General features: G+C 39.9%; 2 protein-coding genes across 2 annotated transcripts in view; one reads left to right on the top strand and one right to left on the bottom strand.

Annotated features, from left to right (window-relative positions):
- LOC117265913 (dolichyl-diphosphooligosaccharide--protein glycosyltransferase subunit STT3B-like) overlaps positions 1–14,766 on the top strand; it is a 72,655-nt gene extending 57,889 nt beyond the window's left edge. Inside the window, exons 9-16 of the mRNA XM_033640725.2 lie at positions 257–411; positions 3,862–4,073; positions 6,259–6,446; positions 8,090–8,261; positions 9,614–9,787; positions 10,134–10,247; positions 10,342–10,551; positions 12,508–14,766. Of these exons, the coding sequence (XP_033496616.1) occupies positions 257–411; positions 3,862–4,073; positions 6,259–6,446; positions 8,090–8,261; positions 9,614–9,787; positions 10,134–10,247; positions 10,342–10,551; positions 12,508–12,588 (1,306 nt within the window). The 3' untranslated portion in view covers positions 12,589–14,766. The remainder of the gene's footprint in view (positions 1–256; positions 412–3,861; positions 4,074–6,258; positions 6,447–8,089; positions 8,262–9,613; positions 9,788–10,133; positions 10,248–10,341; positions 10,552–12,507) is intronic.
- Positions 14,767–15,655: 889 nt separating this feature from the next.
- Positions 15,656–20,168, bottom strand: kiaa1143 (KIAA1143 ortholog). Its single transcript, XM_033641583.2, has 3 exons — positions 19,947–20,168; positions 19,462–19,612; positions 15,656–18,879 (listed from the first exon to the last, which is right to left on the bottom strand). Exons 1-3 carry the CDS (start codon positions 20,058–20,060, stop codon positions 18,650–18,652), a joined length of 495 nt encoding a protein of 164 aa, XP_033497474.1. The 5' UTR covers positions 20,061–20,168; the 3' UTR covers positions 15,656–18,649.
- Positions 20,169–20,347: the final 179 nt, after the last annotated feature.

Here is a 20,347-nt window from a genome sequence, read left to right as displayed (position 1 = left end):
CCATTCTTGATTTTCCTCCATGCTGAATAAAATATCACAGCTTTACTATCAATGAGAATGGTTCATTTAGAGTGAGTCAAGTGGAAATTAAAGGGAATACAATGAACTATTATGTCTTTTATAAGAAGGAACAGGGTCGTTTGGCATTAATGATACATTTACAGTTTGATAGTGTCATTATAAAGACCTCCTTCTTTGCCTAACCATACTTAATTTGCAGTGTCTGACTTCTTTATGTCTTTAATGTTCTCCACAGATATGCTAAGATCCACATTCCCATTATAGCATCAGTATCTGAGCACCAGCCCACCACCTGGGTGTCCTTCTTCTTTGACCTCCACATCCTCGTCTGCACCTTCCCAGCAGGCCTCTGGTTCTGCATTAAGAACATCAATGATGAACGTGTCTTCGGTAAGAGCCGTTGCATGGAATAATAACAAATTTAGAACACGGTTATTGACAAAGTTGTAGAACTTGTCAGTTGTACTTTAGATACAATCTATCATCCAGTATTGAAAGATTAATAAACAAGGCAGCATTAGTTGGAGTGCTGTTGTGGTTTAGACAGAGACAATGAGCTTTAGAGTACCATTGCTGTCAATAAAGTTCCCACAATAACAAGAAACAAGCTTTCACCAGTTTTATGACTTCTGTCCCTCAAGTGAAACTTTGGCACTAAGTTTATGAGCAGCGTTGGGGAGTAACTAGTTACACATAAATAGATTACAAAAAAGAAATTGTAATCACTTACATTCACTGAAAAAAGTAATTAAAATTGAATTACAGGTACTCATCAAAATGGTGGTGATTACAAAGAGCTTACATCTGAATATATTCTGTTTAATCAAAAGTTTATATAAAGAATATAACGTTCATTATGTTGCTTTCCATCTTTTCACTGTGCAGGAATGTTCTTTTTTTAGCAGAGTCTATTTCTGGATAGTTCTCCACTTTATTGCCCAGTTTGAAACATTTGTTAGCTAGTAATCTGGAACCTACTATGGTTTTAAAGTAACCTTCAAAACACTGTTGATGAATATCATCCTCTCTGTCTGTGACAAGTTTGGGTTTTTGTCCTATTAATGATCAAATTCTGTCAAATTTAATTACCAGTGTAACCAGTATAGAGCTGACATAACACTGGAAATCACTTTATTGCATGTATAGGTCCTGTTTGTGCATGTGTGTATGTGTATTTCGGGCCTGTGTGTGTATATGTATATGTATATGACAACAGGGTGAAAATATTGAATTTCCCCCTTTGGGATTGATAAAGTATATAAAAGTAAATAAAAAATAATAATAATAAAAAAATAAAATCATAATTTGATGGTATACTGTACATTATACATTTGTGCAGAGGGCAGGAGTGGCCATTAAGAGAAAAATCTAAATAAATCAAGGCCACGTTTATTAAATCATGCTCATGAGATATAAGTCATTACCTCAATTTAACTAAATAGTTTCCACATTTTGGATCATTTGAGCGCTCAAGTGTTTAAAAACGTGGGTAACATCTTGCTGCATTCAAATGGGGTCCTGTTTACTGCATTCACGAGTCCACGTGACCCTGTAAATACGTTCTGAGAGCTCAGAGTTCACAATTTTGTGTACACGCCTTTTGGTGTCACAAGTTCCATTTGAACGCAGCAGCTGGTGACGTCATGTCGTGAGGAGACTGTGTGTGGTTCACCTGAATTTGGGCTCTTTTTGGTAGTAATCACTATACTAGCCTACAGGCACTGGGAAGGGCTCTTTTCAACATGTACATATCAACACTTATGTTCTCTGGTGTACTTAAGCACTGTACTGACGGTCTCTGAAAGAAGCAGGTCTCTGTTCCATCTGCACTCTCTAACTGGCGTGATGTTGCACACTGTTGAGCTGCAGTTACACATCTGGAGTTTTTATTATGTTTAGTATTGTCAGAGCTATTTTTTCCTGTTGTATCAGTAACACTTGGAATTGTGATACAACCTGGCATGGCATATAGTACAGATTTAACTTAGCATTGGCTTTGAAGTCAAACAATTGGTATCCCAACCACATTTTAAGAATATCACCGACAGACCATTATTGTGAATCGTGTGCTAGATAATTGTTTTTTCTTTCAGTGAGTGTGTGAAAATTATGATCTTAAACAGTGTAGAGAGTCCAGCTCTCAGGCTCCTGCTGCTGCTCGTATCGTTTGTCATTTGCAGGCTCACTTGTGTTTGTGCTGTTGTTTCTTATCAAACTGTTGAGTTTGTTTTCTAAAATGTCCCGCTCAGTACATTCCAGTATCGACAGCATATTTCTTTTAAACTTCACTTAGTCGAACTGTTACAAAAATACTACATACTCATAGTGGCTGGAAATCAGAATGTGCAGATCGACTGGTACGGTATCACATAAAATCTCTCAAAAACGTCTCCCCTTTAAATAGAAACATAGCTGAGAGTGTTTAAACCTCACTGTGCAGTCTAATAACTCCTATGTTGGACGAGGGAGCAGTGGAGCAGCTACTGTATCTGAGCAGTGTCTCTCGCATATGCAGGCCATATTTGTTGATAATGTATTTGTCAGCAGCGTCTGTCATCTGTTGCATCCACAGCAGTGAGCTGCAGCAGTGGTGTGTGGGCACTTGTCTGTAAAACACTTCTGTGTTTGTTTGTTTGTCTCTTTCTGCTCTTTATCTCCACAGGTGTCACACATCCCCCTGTGTTCTTTTCACCGCTCTCAGTTCGCTTTCTGATCTTCCCACTGCCTCATTATCTTTTTACCATTGTCATGCATACTGTAGGCTTTGTTTGTAACTCTGTCTGTGTGTACTGTGATGACTTGATTTAAATGATCAGAAAGTGAAATATACATGCTGTATCAGGTGCAAGGAGCAGGTATAACACTACATTTAAACAGTAAGCTTCACTGGAGATTAAATTAGTTTCTATAACATTGTAAACATCAGGGCACATAAAATTATATGTGTATATGTAAATTGAGATTAGAAGGATAACACATAAAAATAAACGTGTATAACTTTTTTTTATTGTATTTTAAATCGGAACCAGGATAAACTACTGAGCATTAAATTTAGTTGTGTAGTGTCATCAAGCCTGTGTTACGAGTATTGCATGAATTTTTGATTGGATTTGTCACATTACTAATTAATGTCTTTATATTTATGGTTCATTTTCTGCCACGTTTAGTTCTGTCTATTCAAGGCAAGCTACAGAAAAGCTTCTCTCAACCATTATGTCAACTAAAAATGCCTTTTCAGACATATCTTTGGCGTTGCTGTACTGCAATTTCTTGTTACTTACAAGCAACACATATACACCAATATAATAAATCTATGATGGGTTTAAATTGCTCAGTAATATCAAGGTCAGGTTCTACTTGCCAATATGAAGTCCAGTCTTCTGCTGCCCTCCTTTGACTGAATGAACCCTCTCCCTGCTCCCTCTGCCTTCTTGTTTACTTTCTTTTTCTCCTTCACTGTATCTCTGTCAGATTCTATGTTCATCTCTTTTTTTGCTCTGTACCTGTAGCCTCCTGATCATTTCATCATGACTTTTGATCTCAGTTCAGCTAAAAACACTCCACTTAGAGACAAACACATCAGGGTTAGTGTTTGATTATGTGCCGTACTTTTCTTTCTGCTTGGTACATTTTCTGTTTTGATCCAACCTGAGCAGAGGCATAGTGCTGAAAAAAGGGAAAAGGAAGGCATGAGTTTCAGGTCAGACAGCAGAGATGGGGGCAGTGCACCTGTGAAATGACTTGACAGCATTAAATTAAAGTAAGTTTAAAATTAAATCCTGGTCACCTGTAACCTCCTTATCTCTCTCTCTCTCTCTCTCTCTGCTTCTCTCCCACCAGTGGCCTTGTATGCCATCAGCGCCGTGTATTTTGCTGGCGTAATGGTCCGTTTGATGCTGACTCTGACTCCGGTGGTGTGCATGCTGTCGGCGGTGGCCTTCTCTAGCGTTTTTGAACACTACCTGGGAGATGACATGAAGAGGCAGAGCCCACCTGCAGAGGACAGCAGCGACGAGGATGACAGGAAGAATGCTGGAAACCTCTATGACAAGGTTAGCAAACATCAGAATGTGTGTGATGTGATCGTGTAGTTTGAGGTACGTTAAACTACCAAATTTGTCACTGTACAGTTACTGTTATCTTTGTAGATTGATGTTCATGTGTACAGTGTAAGACACAATGCTGAATCATTATTTATATCATTGTAGAAAAAACTGTCAAAATTGAGTACCTTCATTTTCTAGTGTCAGCTTTGTTTCTTATGAAATTAATGGCTCATTCGTTTTTCATACATAGTGCTGTTGCATGACTAAAATGCTCAAAGCATTAATATATTACATGTGTTTAATTTCCAAACAAGGATGATTCTTTTTCCCTTCAAAAGTGAGAATTTCCCTGCCACTCTCTTTTTAATAATGTGTCATACAATTCCATACACAATATACAACACCATTAAATCATATAGCCTGCACACCTAATACCAAATTATAACATCATTCAGTCTTTTCATATTAATCTGATGACAGTGTGTGCTGTTAAAGGAGTTGCCTGTAGTGACCATCCCACAGAAAATAATCACCATCTGCTGCAGTTCACCTCAGCTCAATGGAGCGTTTTAGCGTCTTTTAGTTTATTGTTTTGGTTTTACAGCCTGCAACTTTACTGTTGTGGTTCACTCTCACAGCTTTTATCAGCGTCATCTCTAGCGGTAGCGGGTAGCTGATTTTAGTGAACAAGCTCTGATAAACCAGGCCCCCAAAAATGCTGCTGAGCCTTGTTCACAAATCCCAGTGGCCACTTGATAAATTGCAGTGAAAAAGTCACCTGCAACCCAAAACACATTTTCCCTATAGGCCACCACTGTTGAAAAGATGTTTGTAAAACTCTTGACAGGACACCATGAAATCCAAACAAGATCAATTATGACTCTTCCTATTATGAATTTTTGATCCAATAAGTTTTTATATTTGAAAAACTTTCCTCAATTGGTGAAAAGCAATTTTAAAATCTGTGACATCATCGCAGTGTAAAGTCTGTGACTCAAGCAGGAACTTGTGGGTGGGGCCAGCGGGAGAAACAAAGCTACGCATATTCAGTGGCGTGTGCGCCAGGCAAGCAGTTCTCCTTAGACTGAATAGGCACCATCTTGGGATCTAGTATCCAGATCTAATGATAGATCCATGTGTTAAAGCCACTGCCTGTCCATCAGACAGTAATAGGACAAAGTTAGCGACTTGCAGTTAGCAGCTGAAGAGCCAGATATTGTTCTCAGGATTTTGTGAGACCATAACAGAAACACAGCTTCAAATGAAGGCTAATGTTGCTCCACGTCTGCTGGATGTGTAAATAGACAAATGTTTGCTAACGACTTAACAAATTAAACAACTTTATAACCTAATAATATGCTAGTGTTGCATTTACAACTTCTGCTGCCCCAAAGTGGCCAAATAAAACCAATAAGTACTGCTATAACTCAAATACATAATGTTTTTCAGACCTGGCTTTCATATACACCAATTCATCTCATGAATGTTTCACTTCCTGTGTCTATTCCAGATGTGTCTTCTATGATAAAAAAGTTCTTGTCACATTAATGAGAAATCACAAGTGTCAGATTTTGTTTCCTACACTCATCAAAAATTAATTTTGTAGCCACTGGTACAGAAATATTCAATACAAGAAGCAAACCACTTCACAAGTCACCAAGCATTATATTTGTAGACACACGGTCAGCAGAATACAATAACATCTTATATATGTAACCAGCGCCAGAACATGCAGGCATAATAAATGCATGACATCCCACTATGACCATTACAAAAACAACATTTTCAGTCATTTTCAATGTACCCATCTGAGTAGCACTTTTAATTGAAAACATTGTGTTGTGTGTTTGTAATTAAACGAGCTGTATCCTCATTTGTCTTTCTCTGCTTCCTCGGGGAAACCAAATCACACTGCTGTCCAATGTTTTTGTCATTTTGCCACTTTCCTTACAAGTCGATGCAGTGGGAGTAATGTTACCTACCAATCACACTATCACAGGTCTTCTTAAAAGCATTGTTTAGATGAGACACTATAAAACGGCTACAGCAGTCTGAGAATTCTCTCAGTGGGGACAATTAACAGTCTTCTAGCACAGTATATTTCCAGCTCATTTTTACAGAGCTCCTGTCTTGTTAGAGTTTCAGCAACACTTACAAATGGTGTCCTGTTGGTGTGTACTGTCCCCTGCAGGCCGGTAAGGTGCGCAAACATGTATCAGAGCAGGAGAAAGCTGAGGAGGGCCTGGGCCCCAACATCAAGTCCATAGTCACCATGCTGATGTTGATGCTGCTCATGATGTTTGCTGTCCACTGCACCTGGGTCACCAGCAACGCCTACTCCAGCCCCAGTGTCGTACTGGCATCATACAACCATGATGGGTGAGAATAATACAACACCATGTGCATTTCCAACAATTGCCCCCTACCTCTGGGGGTGTGTAGACGTGCAGATAGTGTTTGTTTTCTTTGGCCAGGTTTTGACATACTGTATCCTCCTCTGAGATTTCTGCCTCCCCTCTAACAGAGATGTGTTTGCAGCACTCACAGCAATGAAAAATGACATTATGAAGTCTGTCATCATTACTTAAACTGTGTTCCCATTAACCCACCGAGCGACGGTGTTGTCATCACTTTTCAGAGGAATTGCTTTCTACTGAGGAGATATGTCACTGATGTCAGTACTGTGGGCACCTCCTCCTACCAAACAGATGGTCCTGCATCTTTTTTTGTATTAATTTGCTATTTAAAGCAAACTCCAAAGTTCTGTTGTTGGTTCAGCCTACACTATATATACTAAATCTTTTCCAAACCTCCCTGCCAGAGCTAATCCACACTGGCACTCCTGGTCTCATGTAGAAATATATACTAAATATAATAAACCACTATGAAGCAGAAGCTGTAATGCAGGTTCTGTTTTCTTTAGGCAGAGCTATTCTGCTGTCAGATACGTTTAAAATGTAAGTGTAGCCCCACGATTGCCTAAATATACACTGTACAGTTGTATTAGGAGATAATGAGTGTATAATGTATAATCAGATCAGACTTCAGCAGACACTATTAAGGGACCAAGATAAAAAACAAATGTGATTGGGACATTATTATTAATGACTCAGCTGAGGAACTTACAATAAGGAATGCTCATAATAGTCACCTCAAATAGAGGCTGTTAATCAGGGGTCTGTTCATCTGCACTGTACCAGGGCGGAGGCAGAAATCTCAGAGCCAGATATCATAAGACCCTGGTATATAAAACAGAGACTATCTGCATGAATAGGGACCATTACAGCAGAAATACATGGGGCACAGATGTGATGTGTCATGTAGGCAGACTCTGTCTTTGCAGCGTGTGGTTGCAGCCAGCTTCACTGTGTGTGTATTGAGTTTTGCCAAGTGGTAATGCAGTTGCTTATTGGTTTGAAAGCACAGACTATATTTACTGGTATTGGAGTAATTAACTGGATCATTTTAACAACAGGATGCAGTGATTTGATTACATTTATTTTAATGTGAAATGTAAAAACACATACAAGGTTGCTCTGCTGCTTCACACTGCCTCTGGTACAACGAGGTGTGTCTATTTTTATCATTTTTAAACAGATTGTACAGTTCTATGTCGTTTTTACCTGTTGGAGGTCCGTGGAGCCTCGCACAGAGAAAAAATAAGCACACCAGCCATGTAAAAATAAAATTGAACAGCATGGTGCCCGCGTGGGCAGGTGCAGCTTCCGTGGTCAGTGTAGCAGCTTCAGTTGATTACATGATGGACGCGCTCTGTTGTGGGCATGCTGCAGCAGACGTGTTGCGCTGTGACTGTGTCCCATTTATTTTGCTGTTAGAGTTAAGAGCGAATGCTTGTTTGTAAGTTATGTAAACTGACCCTTAAAGGTGTAATGACACGGGTTTCATTTTAATACTTAATACTTACTTTAATAATACAGCCCATGTTCAAATACACATATTTATGACTCATCATCTACCGTCCATGTGTTGTCACCTTACCCATCTATTACTTTCTCCACCAGCTCCCGGAACATCCTGGATGACTTCAGGGAGGCCTACTACTGGCTGAGGCAGAACACAGACGAGCATGCCAGAGTGATGTCCTGGTGGGACTATGGCTACCAGATAGCAGGCATGGCTAACAGAACCACGCTAGTCGACAACAACACGTGGAACAACAGTCACATAGCACTGGTGAGAGCTGCTGTACCTTTAACACTATTGTTTACATTTAATCTCTTTAATTTTACACATGTGGATCAGTTTACTAGTCATAGGGAGCACTACATAGGCTGTAAAAACAGCTGCATTTTGTCTTCTGTGGCTCTTGATGAGTTTTCTATGTTTGAGAAAATAACCCCAATGATGTGTTACGCTCACAATAATAGAAACATTTGGCTCAACCTTGCTACCAGCAACATTTAAAGAGGGAGCCATACCTGAGGATTTGGTTCAAAGCAAAAACTAAACTAACAGACAAAGTCGCAAAAACTGGACTACCAGACCTCCATTCACAAAAGAAATGTATGTAAAATAAGAAGCAAAAGAAGCCACTCACTGGCTGCTTTGTCTGGGAGAGAGCGCTCCTTCTCCTCCACCTGTCTTCAACATGGGGCAGGACTGCCCACTAATCACCTGGGGCCTCAACGCCACAATTGGCCTGCGTCAAAAAATAATCAGATTTATAAAACCTTTGTGCACACACAGCCGCAGGCAGTGTTCCATTTAAAATCACAGTCCACCTGCAGATGTGTGCACATTGATCAGCCTCTTATGTCGCCCTCTAAACGCCCACATTCAACCATAAATGGTCAATGCTAAGCACCTCATGAATGTTGGTGCATAGAAATAAGCCTGCTGATCGGTGGCTGAACAGCTGCCTGCTGTGGCTGTAAACAACACTAAGAGAGCAGTGAGAATGAACCAAAACAGTTACGTTATGGGTGGGACGGATAAACAATGAGCTGTTTTTGTTACAGCTTTGTTTATATATTTGTTTGTGTCTTATTACTTTGGACTTTTTTGCCTCCATTTTCCGTGGTTACACAGTTGGCCAGCTCCTAGTCGAGTTTCTTTCAACTACTGTGTAGAGGTCAGAGTGTTGATTGATTTTTTTTTCCCCTTTTTTTGCCTTAGTGTGTTGCACCAGCAAGTGAATATAACATTGTGTCAGTACACTGCACCGCACAGCAGTGAAAGAGAGATGTCAAAAATATGACAGTAGACACTTGGCTTGCTTTAAACTGTAAGAGTCTTACTCTCAAAGAAGCAGCAGATTGCAAGATATCCTGACTTTTAGTCACTAATATGGGTGAAGCTCCAAGACCCTTTCCTGCCAAGTTAAGAAACCCAAATGGAGATAACACCATTGTGATGACATCATCAGGGTTATTTTCTCAAGTTTGACAAAGCTCCTCCAAAGTCACTGCTCAGCTGTTTTCACAGGCTGATCTTGGTGTTTAAAATCAGTGGACTGTCCCATAATATTCATGTAGGTCCACTGAATGGACATGAAATGTAACACTGCTGTGTCTGTGTTCCTACAGGTGGGCAAAGCCATGTCATCCAATGAGACTGCAGCCTATGAAATCATGAGGTCACTGGATGTTGACTATGTCCTGATCATCTTCGGAGGAGTGATTGGCTACTCAGGCGATGACATCAACAAGTTCCTGTGGATGGTGCGCATCGCAGAGGGGGAGCACCCCAGAGACATCAGGGTGAGAGCGACGTCACACACACACACACACACACACACACACACACACACACACCGTATCTCAGTCACTTTAGTGGGTAACTTCTGTCAGTAGAAACATAAAAGAAGGTGAGTGTGCTGAAGTTGTTAAATATTTATTGCAGAGATAGTGGATGCCTGCTAAGTGGGATTCATATGAATGTTTGATGTGCTCTCTGAGGGAGGGAACTGCTAAGGGAAATCAAGGATCTGTAACCAAGGGTGCCAAGTTGTTTGGCTACAAAATCAAATGAGATCAAGGATCAAAGTGTGTGTGAGTTTACTTATTTCCCCTTCCATCTGTTCCCCCATCTTTCCTCTCAACCCAGGAAAGTGACTACTTTACCCCGCAGGGAGAGTTCAGAGTGGACAAAGCTGGGTCCCCGACCCTCCTCAACTGCCTTATGTACAAAATGTCTTACTACCGCTTTGGAGAAATGCAGGTATGTCAAAAACTGTTACCACACTGAGCCTGACAAAACAGTTTCACGTGGACAAATGTAGATATAAACAGCTTCTGTCTTCATTTCTGTGAAGCTGGACTTCCGGACGCCACCAGGTTTTGACCGAACACGCAACGCTGAGATTGGCAACAAGGACATAAAGCTGAAGCACCTGGAGGAAGCGTTCACGTCAGAGCACTGGTTGGTCAGGATTTATAAGGTCAAAAAGCTGGAGAACAGAGACCGCATAGAGCACAAGCTGCGGGGCACTGACACCACCAAGCAGAAGTACACCTCCAAAAAGGTAAGCTGGGGTCCTCTTCAACCAGCAGACTGTGTTTAGTCTAACACTGACAGGAAACACACAGCAACTGTGTTTGTTTCATGGTATCCAACAAGATCAAAGAGCTCCTAAGTCATGATGAGAGTGACTCAGAAGTTTATCAAAACAACAGTAAAGTGAAAGCCTGAAGCCAATCCCATGACACCGCTGACAGGTTGACATTGCTCTGCAAGCCAGCTCTGTGATGATCAAAGCCAAATACAGTGCGTCTGTTAGTCACAACCTGCCCTTTTACACATGACAACACAACTGCATTTCATTTGGACTGTACTGACAAGTTAACTGGGTGTTATTTGCTCTATATGGTGGGGATGTAAACAAATACATTATTCAGATATGATAATGAGCTCTAACAGATGTGAGCAGGTTTCCAGTTTTTACAGCAATATTGCCCGGGCACCTCCCAAACTGGTGTTTCAAAGCTGTTATTTTTATTTCCTGATCTGATATTGAAGCCTGCCACCTTGTGTTAGTTAAGAAATTAACAACTTGAAATTAGGACCTGTCTACGACTGGGCAATATGGAGAAAAAATAAAAATAAAAATCACAATATTTTTGACTAAATACCTCAACATCAATATTGCCATGATGTTTTAGGGTAATGACTAAGAGGGTGAAGGCAGTATTAGAACAGCTAAAACATGTTCGGAACTTCAGAAAATGACATCGTTTAACTGTGATGCAGCCTTTAAAACCAGGAAAAGACAACCCATATGATATTACAATCTTCAAACTCTAAGATTATACTAGTCTCGTATTGAGACATCATGATATAATATGGATATGTTCCATAAGTGCAAAATGGCCATGAGAGATTTTCACATTTGTATCAACAGCTCTTTCATTTTTAATAGACACCTCTCACCAACTTTATTTTCATTTGTCCCTCCACTCATTATGAACACAACCCCAAACACAGTAAAAAAAAAACATGCAATAAGGCCCACTGCAATTTGGACCTGTATTTTTCCTCTGATAAAACTCTCCATGCTATTTTCATCATTAATTTCTACCCATTAACAGTTAGAGCTTTTATTCAGAATCACTTTAGACTTTGTTTATTTCTTTTTTGAAGGTGGGTTTCAAATATAAATATTTTTAAGTTTTATTATTTAAAAACATTGTTAAGATATTTGTGTATATTTTGTTGGCAGCTGAACCTGTACATACTGTTGAAGGGAGTATAGATGTCATCACAGGGGTAGAATTTTAATTTCAAAGGTGGTGGGGACACAGTTAGCAACACAACCATGGTTTTTTCATCATTTTGATTTGTCCTCATAAAAATGGATGGTCATAACAAAATTATTTCATATAGCAAAATACAACAGAAGTAAGGACAAAGTTGGTCAATATATTGACTGACCCTATAGGTTAAAAAGAGCTGAATATAACCACTCTCGAGATGAAGGGTGGGGTTTCATATTTGATCTCATATATTTTACCTTTTTCTTAGATTAATGTCAAATTTGCACCAATAGAGCCCTGATATCTGCCTTATATCTCAAAGTGATATGAATTTTAAAATACGTTTTTATTGTAAAACTGGCGACTAGAGGCTTTAAAGACTTGTCATAGGCAGAAATTTCACACAGACAACTCTTAAGGAAAGTTACTTTTAATTAAAGTAATACAGCCTTCTGAAAAAATGCAGGGGAAATGTCCCCCTCTGTCCCCCTTATACATTATGCCCCTAAATTGTCAGTAAAAAAACCATAAACAGAAAAATGAATGTGACATATACAGGTACAGACTTGCAGTCTTAGTTGAGGTCTAATTTTAGATCTAATTATAAAGGTTTGGTCTTAATTATGTGGAGCATTTATTTGCTCTCTGAAACTGAAGTTGTTACTGTTGTGTCAAAGCTAGTCTTGATTTTTACTCAGTTGTGTCTTTGGTCATTTCCCCCTCTGCAGACAGCCAAGAGGAAGCGTGGATACATCAAGAACAAGCTTTCCCTCAAGAAGGGCAAGAAACTGACCAAGAAATCTTTATAGAAAGTCCAGCACCAACAAAACCACACTGTGGACGGGAGACAAGAAAAATCTTACACACAAAACTTTCAACAAAAAACAAGCAGCAACAGTAAATCCACCAATCAAGATGAGTACGGAACACCAGAGGTTCTCCAGACCCCGTCATCCCACGCGTCCTCACCCAGAGGTCCACGCTGGAAATGTTACCATCACCTATGAGAATGTGTCGAACCCCAGCTGACCTTTGACCTGATAAGTGGGGTCAAGGAGGCCGAGAACGGGAGATGTTGGCTTGTCAGAGATCCTCGCCACACTGGTTTTAACCTGAGGAACTGTGACCTTTGACCCGCTTTTCTTTTTGTACTTGAATGTGATGGGAGCCAGAGGGAGCAAGAGAGATTAGCTGTCCTTAATGCGGGGACTCAGTTTGGGACTGCTCGAAGCATTGCATCATTCGGATAGAAATATTAAATAGACCACTGTTCTGCCATGTCCCCAATTCAGCGCTGAAACCTTAGACCTGCTCAGAATGAGGCAACGATTGATTTTAGGATGACTGAACCTCTTGATGGAGTTTATTAAATTCTTCACAGATATTCAGTTGAATGGAAAAGGAGTGAAACCAGAATGTTTGAGTTTTATCCAGCACCTTTCTGAGAATGAGTCTGTGCTCCGATGCCTTTGGAAAGTCCGCTGGAACATACTCGCTAGTCTGTTTTTATGTGTTCCATTTCCTTTATGTTCTCCCCATACACCATTATTAACAGCAGCATGTACACACGTGCCAACAAGGAAAAGCCATCACTCTTCATACAACCTCATAGTGCTGCACTGACATATTTTAGAACAAGACAGCACAGGCTACTCACAGGATAATCCCCCTTTATTATTACTTGGTCTTTTTTGTGGTTTCTATCAGTAAAATAACATTTTACCTAACAACACAGCAACACCAGTGAAGAGAAGTCAGACTGGCCAGACAACATGAGCAGTTTGATTTTCAGTAAACCTTCAGGTTAAACGAACAGAATTTGAAGAGAAAACAAAGCAAACCGTCAAATTATTACCCACACATCAGTCCCAGTTTACTTACTGGTTCAACTTTAATCTACTATACTAAGTTTGCCTCTGCAGTCAGAGTGTTAAAAGGATATCCCAGCAATTCAGTACTGTGCTTCCATAAAGTCAGTGGACTCACAAAAGACTGATTAAAATAAGAATTGTCCAAATTTGAGCAGCTCAGGGTGAGATATTCTGACTTTTAGTTTAGTGTGGGCCAAGCTCCAGAAACACTGGATCCTACATTTCCCATGTTGCTGCATAAACTGGACTATTTTTTTCATCAGACCCTTCATGCCTCCTGAATGCTCGTCTTTAAAGGTCCAGTGTGTAGGACTTAGTGACATCTAGTGGTGAGGTTTTAGAACTGCAACTTCTTCTGTGTGCATAGCTTGATGGAGACCTTTGGTGGCGATGTGAAAACACAAAGGGCCCCATCTTAAGCCAGTCTTTGGTTTGTTTTGTTCTGGGCTACTTTGGAACAACATGGCAGAGTCCATGGGAGAGAAACTGCACTGTATATAGATATAAACAGCTCATTCTAAGGTAACGAAAACACAACTATTCTCATTTTCAAGTGATTATAAACAAATGAAAACAGCTATTAATACAATTTCTGTTATAGATGCCCCTACATCCTACCCACTGGACCTTTAAAACCCCTTACCTTAGTTCTGTCACACATCCGGTGGCATAAGTGTCGATTTTGTATGTGATCTTTAATGATTTGAGTGTATTTGTTCCCTCTGTGAAACATTTCCAATAATTTAATCCTCTGTATTCTTGTTTCTTGAAGATATTCTGAGAAACATATCTGTCCTACCTGAGCTGACTTTGATTCTGTTGTGAGGTTTTTGTCAGAGGAAGGTCAACTAAAACAAACCCAGGTGGAGAGGATAGCATTGGCCTTAACGGGGAAAAAAAATCCTATTTCCAGAGCTCAGTGAGAGTCAGTGAGTGTATTTATTACATGGACGATGGAGGCTGCGATGACGAAAGCGAGGGCAGTGTCCTATCACGAAATGCAATGATTTTGTTCGGTTTTTGATTTTTAAGTCAAGGTTTCTTCCATCAATTGTAATGATCTGGATGCAGGTGTGAGAATGAAACATGCCTTTTTGAATAAAGAGGTTGAAATAATACTTGTGTTTTCATTTCTGTTTGCTCATATGCACAGTGTGTGTCATTAACGTCTACTAAGTGCATTTTCCCTCTTACCTGTAGTGCTGTTTATCTATCTAGATTTTTTTGGTGTGAGTTGCAGAGTGTTGGAGATATCAGCTGTAGAGATGTCTGCCTTCTCTCAAATATAATGGAACTAGATGGCACTCAGCTTTTGGTGCTCAAAGCAGCCAAAAAATACATTTGGAAAACTCAACAGCAATGTCTCTTTCCAGAAATCATAACCCAGTTGCAAAAGATAATCCACAGACCTTGTTGTGAGCAGTTTCATGTAGGAACTATTTGGTTGTATATCACAAGTATACGTTGGATGTCAGATTTCTCAATCTAGATTTCTCAATCTAGATTGAGAAAAAGCACTACAGCCAAGAGGAAAAATATGCATTTTTCAAATTTTGGGGTGAGCTGTCCCCATAAAACCCCTTATCTTAAATATGAGATTTGATTGGCTGATAGAGCTTGCTGTTTAATCTGGTTGGTTTAAAAGAGTAAACGCTACAGCCAGCAGCCTGTTAGCTCAGCTTAACACAAAGATTGGAAATGGGGCAACAGCTGTCCTGGCTCTGTTCAAAGGTAACTAAAAATTATGACTGGCCAATCAGGAGTAAGAGTGGCAGAGATAATGGCAGCATGCACCTGAGAATACAACCAAGGACTTTATATACAGTACATGGTGTTTGTTGGGCCGTCTCTTCATATGGCTCTCAGGACATTGACAATGCTGTCATCTTCATCTCTACTGATCACTGTCAAATCATTTCCATACCTTGACTTTGACACACCCTGTGTCTGTGACACACACACACACACACACACACACACAGAAAACTGAGCATACAATACAGGATGTTGTGCAGTTGATTTAATGTTTTATATTTCAAATGTTACAGCTATGACCATTCTCTAAAAATGCACACAAAAACAAATCCACATATTTAAAAAAAAAATCATATCATTGCATTGACAAGAATGCATGGTTTCTACATAAACTGTCACAGCTCCTTTGTCGAAGCTAGAATATATTCATACATTCAACACACTGTTGAATGTATTAAAAACTCTACAATGAGCACACCACTAAGAAACACACTTACATCTCTGATAACACCACAGACAGATACAAATAATGTTGAGGATTCAAGCACAAGCAACAATAGGATCTTAATATGCAGGTGTTTAACCTGCAAATGACAAGCGTCTTTAAATGTGTTCTGACTCCATGTTCTGTGTCAGGAGGTGGAAAGTCTGTAGCAATGTCAAGTCCCAAGAAGCCACCGGGACTAGGAGGTGAATGACTTGGAACTGTGGTCTTAACAGGTTCTTTTTGGGATGGAGAAGATTACTTTGTTGTTTCCTAAAGTGGAAGGCACCAAAAGCACGGCAAAAAATTGTCATCAAAATTTGTCTTAGTTTGGACTGAACCAGAAGGTAATTACTTTTTTCTGACAAACCTAAAAAATTGTATTTCTTTCTTTAAAATTCCTTTACAAAAAAGAAATTGTTGCAAATAATTGCACAAATAACTGTAATTACTAGTGATGTGAACTGCTGTGCCGAGGCTTCGAAGCGTGTGTCGAGTAATCCAGGAAGTGTTTCCGCGATGCGCGTATCGAGGCTTGTGTCGTTTCAGACAAGTGACGTCATTGGTGACGTCCGAAGCCTCGCTGGCCGGCTGTACCATGTGAAAGGTTCAGGAAGTGGTTCAGATCTATATATACAAACCACTAAGTGTAATAGCTTTTTTTGTCCAGTAGATGGCTTAGTAGAGCAAATGAAGCATCAAGAAGCTTTGCCCTTGAGTGAACCAATTTGATGAAAAGCTTCAATGCTTCATGAAGCTTCATCTGCCCATCACTAGTAATTACCCAGGTGAGTGACAACTGGTCACTGTAAAATTAGACAAAAAAATTTAATAGTTTAATTTCCAAAAATCACTCTCCCAGTTTTTGAACCTGGTGTTGCTTGATTTCCATTTATGAGATTAAATTGCATAGTTTGTGTGGAGCTGAGTGCCCACCAAAGGTTTTGAGGAGCACCTTCAAACAGCAAAAGCACAGCTTCTGCTTTTCTCTGGTTGTTTTAGACTGCAGAAATCTCTGGAAAATGTGTACTCTGACTTCTTAAAGGGTAACACAAGTATTTTTCAACCTTGAACCTATTTGCCAGGCTTTGCTGTCTAATGGAGACAACAGTTTTCAAAACAGGCTGCCATGGACATTTGTGCACTATCAATGTACGTCCACTAAAAGTGCTTGTTTTGCCACTGACAGGCTCAAATTATTACTGTCAGTGTCTGACAAACGTAAGGAAAGGACACCTACAGACATGCTCTTTCTAGTTAAACAAAAAGGATCTTATTCTTAAACAGAAAGGTCTATCTCTGTAGGGATCCTTCCATGATGTTGTCAGACACTTACTATAACAATCTGAGCCTGTCAGTGGCAAAGCACTTTTAGTGGACGTACCTTGACAGTATACACTTACCAATTACATTGAAGCTTGTTTTGCTTAATACAGGACCACTTTTAAAATGTACTGTTCTCACTAGTCACACAAAACATGGGGAAAATGGGGTCCTGGTTGAAAAATACCAGTTACCCTTAAACTTTGTCACTAAGTATTGCTGATGTTCTCTTGCCAGATGTTTGATGAAACAGGACAAACTACACATAGACTCACACTGATGGTTTTCCATTTTGTAGCCCATTAACTACAAACTGCCTAAATTTCTGTGGACCAAAGTCTTTTATACAGCTGTCCATTCATTTCAGTATTGAAATCAACTTCAAGTCAATTTTTATGGTACAGCTCAATATTTCAAAAAATGTCTCAGTGGGCTTCACAAAAATTTCAGAGACTTGAAACTTGTTCGAGGTAGGTAAACAAAGTGAACACTACTTCACCTTTTTCTGGCAAAGATGAGTTTGCATGGTATCATATTGAAGCTGTGAGCTGGGCCCTGTCTGAAAAACTCACTGTTGACGCATTCACAGGCAATCATCCAACACTGGAGTCTTACCTGACATTTGGGAGTCACTGACATTTAGAATATAGGCAACATCCCTGCGCGCTTTGTCTTTGGAATTTTATTTTCAGACTACAAACAGCTTGTTAATAAAATCCTGTCCCTAAGGCTAAATGTTTATTTTATTTTATTTTATTACTGCTTTCCCATTTTTACCACAACAGTATGCAGCTATCATCAGGATAGCAAACTAATGTTAATAAATACAAAATACATTTTTGTCTGATTCTCTTGATGTAGAAACAGAATGCATTTGTGACAAGGTTTGGTATGATCACAGTTTTTAACACAATTGCAATACTGGTCAGGAAGTTCAGCCCTAGCTGTTTCTGTTCAGCAGACTTTGAATTTCAGGATGGCTGAGTGTCTTTGAATGCACCAGGTGGAGTTGACAATTATCACTGTTCTCCTGTTCAGCCATAATAAACTTTGAAAAAAACAAAAAGGGTAATCCAGTGTACATTCTGATAGATTTATTATTCCAGCTAATTGAATATCTGCGAGTTGATTTCAACACTGCTGCACTAAAATGAATGGAACAGTTGTCAGTCATATCAAGAACAGACTATTTGTAGTCAGTGGGCTTAAGCGCGCAGAAATATTGGCACTGCCCTTTAAAAAAAACACTACAGAATGGACCGGCTGCACACTGTTGATGAACTCCAGACAGTTTCTATTGAGAATACAAAGTCTTTTACTTTCACCCTTGTTACTATTTGTCAATATTATGAAACACATAATCGTTAATATTCAAATGTCACTTTGATTCCTCCCTGTCACAGGGGTAATGACAGTCTTACGTTTCACCTTTAACATTTAGTCCTCCTCTTCGTCCTCCTCGTCCCCTCCAAATGACAGAAGGCTGTTATTTTTTACTGTCTTTCCGGACTTCACCTCCTTCTTCTCCTCCTCCTTCTTCTCCTCTCCCCCATCACTCTTCTTCTTCTTCTTGCTGGAGCTGGCAGTGATGCCCTGGAATTTGTCTGAGGAGGAGCGCTTGGCTGGTTTCTTGAAGAGGATTTTACCATCAGGAGGAGGTTCATCATCTGTGGACAAGATAAGACGTGTATAATTCATCGAAACACACTTTTTGCACGTGCTAATTTAGATTATTGCTGTTGCCTTGATGAAATAGAGTTCAGTAAAAATGATCTCATTAAGCCTATCAGCAGTAGAGCCACGATTAATGGAAAAGTCGATTTAAAAAATAACAATTTTTAATGAATTTTGATAGTCAAACAAAAGTTTTAAGTCATTTTTCAGGGCAGAAATCTCAAACACTGGCTGCTTTCAGCTTCTTAAATGTGAGAATTCACTACTTTGTCATTTATGATCTGTGAATGAAGAGGTCTTTACTGCTTGGGCTGTTGGTTGGACAAAATAAGTAATGTGCAGACATCACTTTGGTTCTGAGGAACTGTGATTGCATTTTTCACTTTTTTGACATTTCACAGACTTAAGGGTTAATTATGAAAATAATCAGCATACTAATCGATAATGAAAATATCTGTTAGTTTCAGCCGTCATCAGCAATTACATGACTAAAACACAACTGGACCGCACCATTCAGCATGTCTACTGAAACAAAGATGCCCTCTTACATACAGAGATGGCTCATGCTCATTCACCTTTCTCTGCGCCTCCTCCTGAGCGCATATCGCCCTTGATCTTCTTCACGTCCTCTGCGGTCAGATCTCCGTCTTTTAGAACCACAACCTGAGGTAACTCATCCTCCCGATCACTCCCGCTGTCATCATCCAGTGTCGGCATCTCCTGACGCTGAGAGGGGAATATAAAACACAGACAATGAGTTTTTCTTTACCAGACTCATTCTGTAAGGGAAGTAACCTCGCTTCATTCACTGCACTGGATGAATGAGACTGAGTGGAGGGACAGCGGTGTTAACATGGTTTGACTGAATGGGTCGAGGTCCGGTGCAGAGGTCGACTCCGGTTTCAACGACGTGAATTATTTAATAAACACACAGTCACTAACACCAAATACAATACAACACGAAGCTGACGAAAGAGTTAACTAACGCTAAGATTTCACTTAAACGAGTGACCGTTATCCGGGGACTGTGCTACTAGCTTAACTAGCCAAACCAACATACCTTAGTATCAACAGTCGGCCCTTCTTTATAACCAACATCATTTTTAAACTTCTTCAGAAAGGAAGGCTCCGCTGGTTTCACCCACGACACGCTACTGGCCTTATTTTTGTTCATTGCGAATGACTAAAACAACACAAACACACAAATAACGTTGGGCCTTCACAGGTTTCTCGTTCAGCGCAGGATTTCACCAAAACACAACACACGTCATTAAGATGTGCCGCCGCGAGTCACATGACTCCAGGAGCCACTGTGATTGGTGGATGTGTGCTAAGCGAATTAAGGAAGTGAAATGTGATCGGAAGAAGTATTTTGCCTTCAAAATAAAACCACACAGTTAGTCAGAGGTGGGTGGTAATTACTTGCCAGCCATCGGAGACGCCATAAAAATACTCATATGG

Source organism: Epinephelus lanceolatus, chromosome 10, assembly GCF_041903045.1.
Source record: "Epinephelus lanceolatus isolate andai-2023 chromosome 10, ASM4190304v1, whole genome shotgun sequence".
NCBI classification, from domain to species: Eukaryota; Metazoa; Chordata; class Actinopteri; order Perciformes; family Serranidae; genus Epinephelus; species Epinephelus lanceolatus.
The sequence above is the reverse complement of the archived record's forward strand: the minus strand, read 5'-3'. Positions and strand labels throughout refer to the sequence as shown.

What these genes read in the sequence shown, in the direction of transcription:
- kiaa1143 (XM_033641583.2), bottom strand. Translation starts at nt 20,060, where the DNA reads ATGAACAAAAATAAGGCCAGTAGCGTGTCGTGGGTGAAACCAGCGGAG. An exon ending in GGCCGACTGTTGATACTAAG is followed by an intron (nt 19,613 to 19,946) that starts GTATGTTGGTTT and finishes TTCCCCTCTCAG; the next exon opens with CGTCAGGAGATGCCGACACT. An exon ending in AGGAGGAGGCGCAGAGAAAG is followed by an intron (nt 18,880 to 19,461) that starts GTGAATGAGCAT and finishes TCTTGTCCACAG; the next exon opens with ATGATGAACCTCCTCCTGAT.